The sequence below is a fragment of the Macrotis lagotis genome, chromosome 8 (assembly GCF_037893015.1).
Source record: "Macrotis lagotis isolate mMagLag1 chromosome 8, bilby.v1.9.chrom.fasta, whole genome shotgun sequence".
NCBI lineage: Eukaryota > Metazoa > Chordata > Mammalia > Peramelemorphia > Peramelidae > Macrotis > Macrotis lagotis.
In genome coordinates this window covers 40,254,012-40,268,564 of record NC_133665.1, presented here as the reverse complement: position 1 = coordinate 40,268,564, position 14,553 = coordinate 40,254,012, and the positions used below count along the sequence as shown (strand labels likewise).

At 36.0% G+C, this 14,553-nt stretch overlaps 1 protein-coding gene and 1 pseudogene across 2 annotated transcripts in view; both read left to right on the top strand.

The window, feature by feature from the left end:
* ANKS6 (ankyrin repeat and sterile alpha motif domain containing 6) overlaps positions 1-14,137 on the top strand; it is an 83,455-nt gene extending 69,318 nt beyond the window's left edge. The window contains exons 14-16 of one of the 2 annotated variants that reach the window (XM_074196721.1): positions 5,967-6,083; positions 8,311-8,407; positions 8,983-14,137. In XM_074196721.1, coding sequence (XP_074052822.1) covers positions 5,967-6,083; positions 8,311-8,407; positions 8,983-9,032 — 264 coding nt within the window. In that variant the 3' untranslated portion in view covers positions 9,033-14,137. The remainder of the gene's footprint in view (positions 1-5,966; positions 6,084-8,310; positions 8,408-8,982) is intronic. The other variant, XM_074196720.1, reaches the window with a different exon arrangement.
* Positions 686-3,228, top strand: LOC141495421 (ubiquitin-conjugating enzyme E2 D3 pseudogene; annotated as a pseudogene).
* Positions 14,138-14,553: the final 416 nt, after the last annotated feature.

Sequence of the window (14,553 nt, the reverse complement as noted above, 5' to 3'; positions counted from 1 at the left end):
TGAGGGATGGAAAGAGGGAGCTTTGTTTTTTTTAGGTTTTTTGGTTTTTTGCAAGGCAAATGGGGTTAAGTGGCTTGCCCAAGGCTACACAGCTAGGTAATTATTAAGTGTCTGAGACAAGATTTGAACCCAGGTACTCCTGACTCCAGGGCTGGTGCTTTATCCACTACACCACCTAGCTGCCCCTAAGAGGGAGCTTTCTAATCCAATTTTTAGTCATCTTTCAGGGAAATGGCTTGTACCATTCTTACTGGCATTAAGTAACCACTGATTTTTTTTTCCTGTCATTTCAGTAGGAATGGATGTGACCTCTCATTTAATTGATGAAATGAAAAGATTATAATGTGCTCATATCCACTTATTTATAGTAACCATTGGTAGCTGCTCTATGGAGGAAACTAGGGAGAATATGACTGAAAGTCACAGGAGATGATAGGACATTGTAGGGGAGGCATGATCTTTGTCTCTGGAAAGAATATTCATGCTAAAAAACAAAATAAGACAAAACAAAAAAACATATTTTCCAAAGTGTAAAAGTCATGTTGTATTTTGATAACTAGAGAAAAATACACATCTCTGATCTACATAGCCCTTCTTTCTTTTATTGTTTCTGTTGTTTAAGTTCATCTTCTGTCTTTCTACAGTCTTCATCTCTCTTGTCTTCTTTGGGGAAATTATGGTAAGTACTATCAAGTAACAGAATTTATATATAATATCATGAGACATGAAAACAATTAAGGTTGTCACATTTATAACTGAATTAAAAGAATTTTAATTAACTTTCATAAGTCTAAAGTGGTTGCTGCAATGGGAGTATCATTTTCATGATTCTAGCCACCACCATAATTGATGTGACAAATTTTCTTAATCATCTCATTGGATTGAAACTCCAGTTCAGTAGATATTTGTGATCACAGATTTCCCCCTTTTGTCTCTATACTGAGGGCCAAGTATTAGCCCATTCTAGGAACTTAATAAATGTTGGATTGTATGATATTGTATTGTTTTCAACAAATATTTATTGAGCACTTGATATGTGTGAAGTCTGAGGCATAAGTCAAATCAATCTAGTTCAACAAACATTAATGAAATGCCTACTATGCTAGATATTAGAAATGGAAGAGTTGAAAATACGACAGCTTCCTGCCCTCTAGGAGATTAAAGTTGGACAGAAGTATAAGTCATATATATAATTGTAATACAAGTTAGAATGTAAAAAATGCAAGTAAGAGAAGGAAGGCTCATTCCTAACTAGGTAGATTAGGAAATGACATCTCAACTAACTTTTAAAGGAAGAGATTTTTTTTATATCAAAGAGATGTTTAATAAACTTCTATAAAATAAGCGCCTTTAGAAAACTCATAGGATAGATGACAGTGATGAATAAGCTCTTCCCACAGATCCAATCATCCATACCACCCTTCCCCCCAAATCAAACAACGGGGAAAAAAAAGAAATCCTTCAAATTTGGATTTCAGTGAGGGCCTCTTTACCAGTAGCAAGAACACAATTTCTTATGTGGCCTAACAGGAAAGCAAAATACAGAATCACAAAAATCCACAAAATTGTAATATTTAAGAGACTTTGTACATATTCAAATATAAATCATTCCAACTCCAACTTTATAGCTATACATATTGTTTTAAAGCAACTTAATATAATTTTTATTTTTATTTACACTTTCAAAGGTTCTTCAGGTGAGGTATGTAAACATTGTCTAATGAATTTTTTTTCAATGTTTCAGACCAATAAACAATTCACAGCATCCATTAAAGACACAGTATTTTCCTATTTCCACTAACATAATGGAAATCAAGACCAAAGAGATATTATCAAATCCTTAAGAACACCAGCTTGAAATATTTCTCATTACTGCTCTTTGCTAAAGATGAAAGGAGAGAGCTTTCACATTGGCCAGGGTTATGCACACAGTACCAGAAAACAGGAAGGACCCTCTGAAAATACAATCCTTGGATACCTGGGATTACCATCTCTAAGACTCACACATAGAATTTAAAAAAAAAGCACAAGAAATTTCCTCTCAGTAATGACAACATTGGGAAAAACCTGAAAAGACTTTGAGAGGAATGGCAGATTGATTTTGGAGCTAAAGGAAGAGATTTTAATAGGTAGTCATGTGAAGGGAATTCAGTCCAGGGATGAGGAGATGTCCTGGGCAAATGCACAAACTTAGGCAAATTAATATTGTTAAATGGCTCATGTATCCTGGAATACGGAGAGTGGGTGAAGGGAGTAGTATGTACTAGGGAGGCAAATTGGAATCACATTTCAGAAGGCTTTCAATGTCAAGCAAATAAATATTATCCTATAGGTGAAAAGGAGCCCATGAAGATTTTTGACTAGAGAAATATGATCAGATCTGTAAGATAGGAAGATTACTTGGCCACTGCTTTGTAAGACTGAATTAGAAAGGGAAGAGACAATCGTGTTGGGAAATAATTAGGAATTCTTATACCAGTCTGGGTAAACAGTATTATTATTAGTATTATTAGAGTTGTTACATTGGAAATAAAAAAAGGAAGGCAGTGTTGCAAAGGCAGAATTAACAAGAATTGCTAATTAATTTTAAAAAAACTAGGAATAGTCAAAAGTAACTCCAAAATTTTCAGCCACTTGTAGAATTAGTGGTGCTACCAACAAAGATAAGGAAGTGGGAAGATATGAAAGCTGGAAGATAATAAGTCTGACTTGGGACATATTGGATTTGAGGTATCTTAGGATATCCATGTGAAAATGTCTAGCACATAGTTGAAAATGTGGAAATTAAAAATAGAGGACTGATGGGGATGATATGTTTCATTGGCAAGCCACAATTATGGGACCTAATGACAGCCCATATCAAGGCGATATATTCTTTTTGACAATTCATTTCCCTACAGACTACCCCTTCAAACTACCTAAGGTTGCATTTACAACAAGAATTTATCATCCAAACATTAACAGTAATGGCAGCATTTGTCTCGATATTCTAAGATCAAAGTGGTCTCCTGCTTTAACTATTTCTAAAGTTCTTTTATCCATTTGTTCACTGCTATGTGATACAAACCCAGATGACCACTTAGTGCCAGAGATTGCATGGATCTATAAAACAGACAGAGACAAGTACAACAGAATATCTCGAGAATGGACTCAGAAGTATGCCATGTGATGCTACCTTAAAGTCAGAATAACCTGCATTATAGCTGGAATAAACTTTAAATTACTGTTCCTTTTTTGATTTTCTTATCTGGCTGCTCCCCTATCAGACCTCATCTTTTTTAATTTTATTTTTTGTTTACCTCCCTCCATTCATGCACATGCTCGTCTGAGAAGACTTAAGTTCTTCCAGCTTTGGACAATAACTGCTTTTAGAAACTGTAAAGTAGTTACAAGAGAACAATTGCCCAAGATTCAGAATTTTTTTAAAAAATGGAGCATGTGTATTATGTGGCCAATCACTCTAACTTGGTTATGAGACTAAAACTATTCCTCACTTCTCTAACAGATGCTTGAAGATACCATCTGAGGGGGAGGGAGATGGATGCTCAATTGTCATATCAAAGGAAGCAGCATTACTGTAGCAGCATCCATCTTATTTAAGCCTTCCATTGTTAGAGATTTGAGGTTTCATGATATACTTTATGCTCATAACTGATATGGTTGGAGAATTGGTACTGAATTTATAGCATCAGCAGAACAGAAAATGTGATGTATTTTATGCATGTCAATAAAGGAATGACCTGTTCTTGTTCTACAGAGAATGGAAATTGGAAGTCAAACACCCCTTGTATTCCAAAAGAGGGTCTTGTAATTTTCATTTAAATTTTTGTTAGGAGGCTTGGAGCTATTAGTTAATTTATCTTCCAATCCACTGTTTAATATAGCACTGAATAAATGATGCAAGTTGGCAATGGATGAGTGATCAACTAATAGCTCTGCTAGTAATTGATTTATTTTTCTTCAATAAAGTTGCATAAACCAAAAAAAAAAAAAATAGAGGACTGAAAATGATGAGCTGAAAAATGGGGTCAGGTAGGAGGTAATGAGCTGGACTTGGAGTCAAGAAGTCCTAAATTTGAATCTTTAGCTGTGTAGTCTTAGAAAAATTACCTAACCTTTCAACCTAAGTTTCCTCATCTGTGAAATGGGGATAATAATACCACCGGGGTGGTTGTCAGGATTAAATGAGATTAACTTATTAAAAGAGCTTTTTAGATACTAAGTCTTATTATATGGAACTGATATTTGATACACAGAGGAGAGGTTGGAACTTAAGATAGAGATCTGAGAATCATATGTAGAGGAAAAAATGATTTTTTTAAACCATGAGAATGTCAAGGGAGAAAGTATAGAAAAGGGAAGAGGGCAACCATACTTAGTTGGGAGAAGAAATGAACAAGTAAAGATGATGGAAAAAGTGGCAAGAGAACTAAGAAAGACCTAGAGAAACTAAATGGGAGTAGAGTACCAAGAATAAAAGAGATGCTCAATCACTAATTAACATATATTTATGAAGTAACTACAATATACCAGAACTTGTCTGAGGCACTGAGAATACAAAGAAAAAACTGAAATAGTACCTGTCCTCAAGAAGCTTATGTTCTGTCTGGGAACCAGCATATAAACATAGATATATACATGTTATATCCACAAAATAAATATGAATAATTGAAGGAGAAGCATAAACAAGTAAGGGAATAAGGAAAAGGCATCATATAGGAATGGTGTGTAAGCTGAATTTGAAAGAAAATAGAGATTCTAAGAGGAGATGATGAAGATGGAGCACACTCCAACTGCTGGGAAATCTGTGCAGAATCATAGAAACATGAATGGGATGTTGTGTCATGAATAGCAAATAGGCCACCAAGTTGTGAAGGGCTTTAAATGCCCAACAGAAGAATTTATATTTGATTCAGTGACATGGTCAGATTTACATATAAGAAATTCATTTTAGAGCTATGTGAAAGATAAATTGAGGAAGGGAAACATTCAAGGCAGAAAGGTCAATTGGAGGCTATTATAGCAGACAAGAGTCAGGAGTTGGTAAGGGTTAGTGAATAGAGTTAAATGTAACAGAAAGGTCAAGGATGTTAACAATTTTGATTAGTGACCTTGTAAGGAACAAAAAAAAAATAGGAAAAAAGGCATCTTACCTACCCTCATGGGACTTTATCTCTCAGAGACCATAGTTTAGGATTGTTAATATTTATACAATGTCATATCAAACTTTTAAAACAGTAAAAATTTTAAAATATTTTCCAGGACTTTAATAAGAACACTAAAAATCTAAATCAGAAATTTTGAATTTTAAAAAATAATTCATTTGAACTGATCTCAGGAGCCAAAGGAGATGAGGAAAAATGTATTTAATAATGACTAACATCCTATAGCACTTTAAGATTTCTTTTTTTTTTTTTTGCAAGGCAAATGGGGTTAAGTGGCTTGCCCAAGGCTACAAAGTTAGGTAATTATTAAGTGTCTGAGGCTGGATTTGAACTCAGGTATTCCTGACTCTATCCACTGTGCTATCTAGCCGCCCCTAGTACTTTAAGATTTCCAAAGCACTTTATACATATTATCTCATTTGATAATTTCATGGCTTTTGCTGATTATACAATACCAGGTAAATTGTGAAATTGAATTAGTCTTCAAAAATGTAATACACAGTTATTATTAGCTCATTAAATTCAAAGTCACCATGCCATTTCAACAATGAAAAAATTTAGTTGGGGAGGCATAAGAGAATATTTTGGCAACAAGGTCAAGGGAAAAATGCAGGTTTGAAATAGTTTCAACCTTTATTCCTTCTTGCTACTCAGTTTTTTAAGGTCCAAAGAAATGAGGTACTGGCAATCATAAGTCTTCTTTGCTGATAATCTTACTGGTGTATAACTGAATGAAAAAATCCCAGAGTGTTTCTTTCATAATAGACTCAATAACTTATCTCTCACTTCATCTTTCTGTAGGTGGACATGGAAGCGTTCCTTACACTTACTGATGGTGATTTAAAAGAGTTGGGTATTAAGACAGATGGTTCCCGGCAGCAGATTTTGGCAGCTATTTCTGAACTGAATGCTGGCAAGGTATTGTTCACAATTTTTTCTCTCCAAAAATGGAAATATTTAATGCAACCAAATAATCTCTTACTTACTACAGTAAAATTGAGACAAGCCAATGTGAGCTTCAAGCTCTCCACAGACACCTTCCCAACTGCCTCCAAACTTCTTCAGTTCTTCCTAGTTTGAAAAAGGTCTTCCCTTGATCCTTCTGTCCTTTTTCCTCCTATCCTTCACTGGTAAACGTCTTGAAAAAGTTGATTTCACCCAATGACTCCACTTCTTCACTACCTATAATCTTCTCAGCCTCTTTTAATTGAGCTTACAACCCACCTTCCACACTCTTGAAATTACACTGATGTTATCATTTATCTAATTTTTAAAAAGTTGTCATTCTTGACCATGCTGCAGTGTTTTGACACTATTGGCCTCCATTTCCTACTGTATCCTACTTCTCTCTTGTCTTTAGAGATAGAAAATTCTTCTAGTTCTCTTCCAACTTTTCTAACTGGTCCTTCTTTATCCTTATCATTTTGTATAACTTCTTTCTGCTCCTCTAATTCAGGAGTTTCCAAGCTACTGTCAGGCCCTCTCTTCTTTGGTTTTCTCTCTGTTCTTTCTCCCATATCAGTCCATCTCAAATCTAGAAAAAGGTTCTGCAAATAGAAGACAATAATTTTTTAATTAAATATTTCTGTCTGTGGGAAGTTGGCAGTCATGACTTTGTCTTGTCTTCTCAAGTTTTCCACATCATTCAGGCATTCCTTATAATCAGTATTGGGTGCTCGGAAGCAGATATTATTATCTTCTCCAAAATAACCGAGGAATATGCACAAACAATTTTCCAAAAAAAAGAATCACAGACTGTTAACAATCATATGAGAAAATTATCCAAAACATAAATAATAAGAGGTAAGCAAATTTAAAAAACTTTCAAAAATTGGCAAAGATGAAAACAGGATGAGAATAATCTCTGTCAGGGAAAAGAGAGACACATTAAAGTGCTGTTTGTGGAGTTGTGAATTGGCACAACCATTTTTGGAAAACAGTTTGGAATTATGCAAATAAAGTATCTAAAATGTTCATACCTATTAATTTCACTACTCAGTATATACTCTGAGGTCATTGGCAAAAAGAAAGTTTCCATGAAGACCAAAATATTTGTAGCTGCACTTTTTGAAGTGAGAAAGGAGATGCCTGTAAGATTACATATCTGCTAAATAAATTGGAGTTCATGAATGTCAGAGAATATTACTGTGCTGTAAGAAGCAATGAACATAATAAATACAAAGAAGTTTGGACTTAGAATGAACTGATAAAACAAAATATAAACAGAGCCAGGAAAACAATATGCACAATGACAATGACTATGACAATTTATATGGAAACAACAACAAAACAACTGAAACTGGGTGTTTTGAAATTATAAAGAACAATCCAAAGACATCTTCCTTCCCCATCCTCCCTATCCCCTACCCTTACAAAGGGCCGAATCCACTGGTGGCCCTTTATTATAATATATATTTATATACATATATATAATTATAAAAACTACCATAAAAAATAACCCAGCCTCCCAGCTATCTACCCCATCCCCTTTCAAAAGGGTAGGATCTAAAAAATGGAGTATGTTATTTATGTCATTTTTGATAGGTTTATTGGCTTTGTTGAATATTTTCTCTTCATTTTCTTTAAAAAAAATTATTCATTATAAGGGACGCCTACTAATAAGAGAGGAATGGGAAAGAAACTGCAAAAAATAGAGAAGATATAAAAAGAAATCCATAAAAAAAATTTTTTTTTTAATCATTAACCCTTCTAGGGATGATTAGGCCATAACAGAACTTTGGAAAATTACTTGGAACAGTGCTTAGGGAAATTCCTACCTCATTGCTTTCACATTTTAAAGTGAAAGAAAGGTGAACTGGTTGGTGATTATTTTAGGGGAGAGATTTGAATGTAAAAAAAAAAGCTCAACAAAGAAAATATAAAGGAATGGGGTAGGGTGGAGGAAGTGAGCAGGAGGGTATTTGGGTGGTAGTAAAAAGAACTGCTTACTTATGTGATATCCATCCATGGGTATGGATAAGAATCCTGGGCACAGAAGCATAAGCTCTCTAACAAGACTCTGTTTCATTATGTTTTTATTAAATCAGATACTCTTGATCTTTATTAACCTATTCTCCCAAGACACCTTTGGACTTTCCAGTATGAGTTTAATATTCTGAGTGTTTTTTTTTAATTTCCTTTGCAGGGACGTGAGAGGCAAATATTACAGGAAACCATTCATAGCTTCCACTCTTCTTTTGAGAGCAGTGCCAGCAATACTAGATCTCCTGGGAACTGTCAGTGTAAGTATACTTATGTGATTCCTAAATTAGACAGGATTTGTTGGTGGCTAGCTGATCCAGTAGATAGGAAAACCCAGGTTTGAATTTGTTCTCAGATAATTACCAGCTGTGTGAACTTAACTAATATGTGCCTTAGTTTTCCCATCTGTGAAATTAGAATAATCATGGAGGGGCAGTTATTGAACTCAAGAAACAAACCAGCAGCACCAATAGCACCTACCTAAACCAGTGGCAACAATAGCACATTGATTTCATATAAATATACATATATATATATATGTATATGTATATGTATATGTGTGTGTGTGTATGTATACTCAAGAAACAAACCAGTAGCAACAGCAAAAACAGCACCTATATAAACATTTAATTATTTATATATATGCATATATATATATGTATTTAAAAATATATATGCATATATATATGTATTTAAAAATATATATGCATATATATATATACATATTAAAAACTCAAGAAACAAACCAGCTACCTTATTTTAGATAATATCTCTGTAATGTCATATTTTTATGAATTTTAAAATGTCCTTCTTTTTCTCTCTCTCCCATCTGTAGCTACCACATGTTGGATAAGACAAGAAGAACCAGCTTCAAACAAGAGGTAGCATCAGCATTGATGTCCCTAAAGCTTGGGAAATTGGTTGTCATTATACAGATCACTATTTTTCCAAAGGTAGCCAAACTCTGCTTCTAATGCTGCTAAAATTCCATACATTCAGCCAAAAGGGAACAGCAACAGCTAAACCAACTATTTAAAAAGAATTCTCCCTTTTCCTTGCTGCATGGATAGAAAGAAGAAACTTCAAGAAGAGCCTTTGTTTCTTTCTGAGACCAAAAGAATATCTCCCAAAGATAAAGCCAAAAAAGAAGAAAGCAAGTAATGGGAGAAAGTGATTTTCATAAATTAAAATAACTTCAGAAGAATACTGGGTCATTCATAACAAAATTAAGCACCCATTATTAACTACCAATAGGCTTAAAGGTTTGAACAAAGGATCAGTAGACATACAGTTACACTGAGAAACCATATGTAATTTGAAGTAAATAATCATTTATCAAGCACTTAGTATTTGCCAGAAACTGTGGAAGATGGTTCTGATGAAGGGAAAATTGGTGGTATTGCCATAAAGATGAGAGTTCTTTGAAAATTAAAAATTCATGACTAGTCCTGGAGGTGTAATTGCTCAGGATTTTATTTTATTTTACAAGCCTGAAATGTTCACAGAGCAACATAGAACTAGAAAAGAATTTAGTTACAAGCCAGGAAGCAAATAGGAAAGAACTTAAGAGGAAAAAAAGACAGAAGGAAATTGTAGGGAACTCAGGAGAGGAGAGAAGAAAAGTTTAGCCCAACATAAAGCTGGCCACATGGAGTTGAGGCCATATTGCTCCAGCTCCAGGTGGGGAGCAGATGGTTCTAGCTTAAAGAAAGACAGTGGCCATCCCGCAAAGAAGAAAAGAGAGGAAAAAGAGCTCCACTCCAGAAGAATTTGCTCTTAAATACATTTCCATGTTAGGTAGACAAGGATAGTGCTTGGGGAGTGGCTCCAGGTATTCTCCAATACATATGCCACAGGGGTAGCCCCACAAGGAGTAACTAAAACAGCACTCATTGCACTTGGGTGGCAGTCTATCCATCAGTCTTTCCTGTCCCAAAGGGCATGACTTTCAAGTCCAATATGACCATTTCCCTGTGCCCTGCTTCAGCACCTCTCCTCAAGCTATGTGGAAGGAAAAAAGGCTAACACATAAAGAAGTGAAGAGTATGAAGAGAATATATATTGAGTAAAGACTATGTAAAGTTGGGGTAGGGGCTGGACCCATGATTTTATTTGTATTGAGACTCCAGGTGAGGAACCTCTTTCTATTAGTCACTGTCAGCTCTTTCTCTGCAAATTAATCTTAGGAAGTTGTCTAGAGCAAAAGTGTCAAATACTCTCAAGTGCCACTGGAACCAAATCAAAAATCTAATTGTGAAATATCTAACAGAATAAATAAAATACAATAGATCATAATGTTAATATGTGGTTTTCAAAGTGCTGCTAGAACAAGATTAAAATATAATTGGAAAATATTTAACAGAATAAATAAAAATACAGTAGAACATGTTAATAATGTGATTTTTCTCAGTTGACATGGGACCTACAGGTCACAATGTACAATCATTATCTACTTGAGTTTGACTACTGGACAGGAGTATTGAGCTGTGAAGTGTCTTACCTGGGGTCACACAGCCCATGTGTGTAAATGACTAACTTGAAAATTGCCTCTAGAATTCAGAGAATTGGAGAGATCATTAAGGTCTTAATTATCTACCAATCTATCCATTTCTACCCCAAGCTCCTGGAGAGTGAGGATTGTTTATTTTTTTTAAGAGGAATTAAGATTATTGAATAATTTAAAGAATTTAGAAGAGTTTTTCATCAAAGATGATTCAAAGATTTCAAGCCTGAATGCTGAGGAAATGGTAATGGCACAGAAAAATGGTAGTGGGGAATGAATGAAAAAAAGCATTTTATTAACTGCTTGCTGTGTCCAAAACACATAGTAAATGTGTTCAGTCTAAGTGAGTTCAGTTATCAGTAGTAATGTGTAGTTTTCTAAACATCCGGGTAAATTGTAAATAGTAAAGTTCATACAAAGTAAACTTCAGTTCTGGATATATAAGTTGGAGATGACAAGGTTTCCAAGTGGAATGGACCTATAGACAGTTGGAAATTCAAGGCAGGAATCCAGTGAGCATTCAGTACTGAAATTAGATTTAAGTGTCAGAGTAGAGATGATTTTTTTTAATAAAGTCATATGGCAATGGATAAGATTTCTAAAAAATAATGTAGAAAGAGAAAATCAAAAGTTCACATATTGAGTTTTCTCATGGCAGCAGAACATAAGAGAAAAAATAGAGGATATCCTTTCTCTTCCTTTTCTCCTTCCACACTCATTCCAAAGTATTCTGAGATACCCTTGAGTAATCTTTGACTGGGTTGCTCAAATTACAGAATGTTTTCCTCCCTAAACTTAAATATTAGATATTTGACTTGCATACATAAGTGGGAAGGTACTGTAAACTTTAATTCTTATATGGAAAATAAAGCAAAAGAAAATTATAATTTATACATGAAGCTTTTATTCTCTTAGATTTTGCCTCTAACTTAAAGATGGAAAACATATATGGAAAAATCTTTATAGAAGTCACACAAAGAGTCATAAAAGTTTTGGCAGTAAGATTACATATTGTAATAAAAAATATCATTTATTTGTTTTATGATTCTCTAACTCATCCATAAGAACTGTTCTAAATCATAATTAACAAGGATCCAATTAGTAGCAGGACTTTGTCTCCTATTCTGAGATAAACAGACCAATTTCCTGCTTTCTTTATCTCTTATTGTTTTACATAACTGTGAAGGCCAAACTTGCTTAAGCAAATAGGGAAAGAAGTCGAACTTCAAAGAGACAGAATCTCTGGAGATAAAAAGCCAGAGTTTAACTTTTAGACTTACAAGCTCCAATTAGAGGCTGATAAACCAATTTTTTTTAAATCAAGAAATATAGGATTAAAGGCAAACTTTTACATGACTCACAATGATGTAACAAATACTAAATTTTGAGTCAGAAAATATGATTTAGCATCTCTCCTCTGCCTCTTATTATGATATTGAACAAGCCACTTCATTCCTTAGAACCTCTATTTCTTCATCTATAAAATGGAGAAAGTATTACTTGTACCTGAAATGGTGTCATATGGGAAAGGGATTTAGTTTGTTCTGAGCACTCATAATGTAAAACTAGGAGGTTGCTGAAAGAAAGAATTTAGCTCAATCCAAGAAAGAACATAAATAATACGAGCTGCTTTGGGAAGCAGCAAATTCCCAAAATTTTTTGGAGGGCTTCAGGTAGAAGATAGCTGTGACCACTTGTTAGGGATAAGGGAGGTGGGACTCCTTTTCACGAACTACAACACTCCTGAGATCTCTTCAAACTTTGATAGTTGATAGAAAGAATAGACTTCATACTTGTTTCCTTCTTGTTGGAATCCAGAATGAATGGCAAACTGCATTTAGACATCTCCTTGAATTATTTATGTGAAAGGCCACTTGGCTAACATACCCATATCACTCTTGTTTTCTGTTTATCTCTACAAATGTTACATTTTTACATGTCATATTCCACATTTCCAAATAAGTTTAAGAGCAAGGACTGTCAATTTTTTTCATCTATGTGTCCACAGCTTTCAGTCCTGTGAATTGAACATAATGAGTATTTAATAAATGTTTGCTAAACTGACTTGGTTCAAAGAAGATATATTGGCTACAAATTATGACATTTAATGTCATCTGAGCACCCATCTCCAGGCTATGAGGAAGCCATAGTCACAGTAAAGAAAATCCAATCCTGGAATTGTGCCCTGCTTTTCCAAGACTCTAGAAGGATTTTGAGCTACAACTTCTCTAAATCAGTTGAGGAGAAATTCTTTTGGCAGCGCAGGGACTGTTCTATTTGCTGACTTCACATATTGTCTAAACTGTTTAACCTAGAAATCACAGGAATGAGGAAGTGAGATTAGGCTGAACATGAGCAAAGTACAAGTTGTCATTGTTAAATTATTGTCAGCAGGAAACAAAAGGGTAGAGGTGACTGCAAGTCCGACCAAAGGGGACCACACATCCAGAGCCATAGTTGCTAAATCCCAGAGCAAGATGACCCTAGCTCTACAACATTCAACAACCTGAATAACTAGAAAATCATACAATTCTACCCTACAAAACTACCTATCCTCTCCTCTTTCCACCTCTTCCATAAGCAAGCAGGTGCACCTCTGTCTCATCATCTATAAAGGGTGGTAGAGGGTAACTAACTAGATGATTTAAAATTGTTTCCAGACTAATATTTTATGAAATAGCCATGAAATCTCTGGGGAAAGGAAAATCTCTCTCCATTATAGACTAACCCTTGAGGAAAAAAGGAGACTTCTAGGTGAATCTGATACTGAAGAGTCTAGTAGAAGCACATTGATGGAATTTGAGGGTCCTTCACAATGTCTCTATTTACTTTGTAGGATTTAGGCAAGAGAAAGAAATCATTTAAGGGTTCATCATATTTGAAATATTGAGCACCAGGGATACCCTTGCAAATAAACAAATCTATATACCCTCTACTTTATATGCCAATAGGGGAAAGCATTAAAAGTGAGGGGGATAAAGTCTGAGATTTCTTCAGTAGAATATTAAAAATTGGAAAAGTTAACTATGTGCCCCTCTTCCCCTGACAAAGAGTCAACTGACCCCACTTTATCTGTTAAAGTCGGGATGTCCATTCAATTCCTGGGGCTGAAGGGATAAACTCTTTCCCTTAAATTGCTAGTCTAGATTGTGAAGACCACATTGCTCATTGATGAGGATGGGTCAGTGGGGTGGGGGGTCGAGTTAGGATAAATGTGATTCTGGGGCCTTTTGCTCTTGCCTCAATCTCTGTCGTTGAGATGCGTTTGAGAAATGAATGGTTTTCTCTTCATACCTTGAGAGATCTCTGAAATTCATTTAAGCGGCATTCGTCCCACACAAATTGTCACCCATAGCCAGCATCCTCACCCTCATTCGGGCAGGACCCTGGAGGGGACAGAACTACCCTACTATCCCTCCATCACTGGGTCTCCAATTTGTGTGGGATTTAGCAACTATGGCTCTGTGGGGAAAACTGGTAGAGAAGTGAGAAAAGAAAGGGAAGGAGGGTGGAGGCCTGGTCCCGCCAAGCTCCACACACGGGAGGGCGAGGGCAGTCTGTGCCAGTCCCGGGGGCCAGCAAGGCTCCTCCCGGAAGTTCCATTCACAGGAGCCACAAGTGAGCGGGTGGGACGAATCGGGCCCTGGCCCTGCCGCCGCCGCTCCACCTGAGCCCGGTCCCCAAGCGTGGCCGCCTGCCAAAGGGCGCCAAGGCCTGCGGGCGCTCAAGGAGAACCTGTGCTTTGGTGCCCCAGGTAGGCCCGTGCCTCCCCGGGTGCCGAGGCCGGAGCCCGAGGAAGGGCGGGGCGGGGCCGGGCCTGGGAGACCCACGTGGTTGCCCAGCCCCTCAGACTGTAATCTGGATCCGGTCTCGCGAGGAAAAGGAAGGACCGAAGCAGCTTCT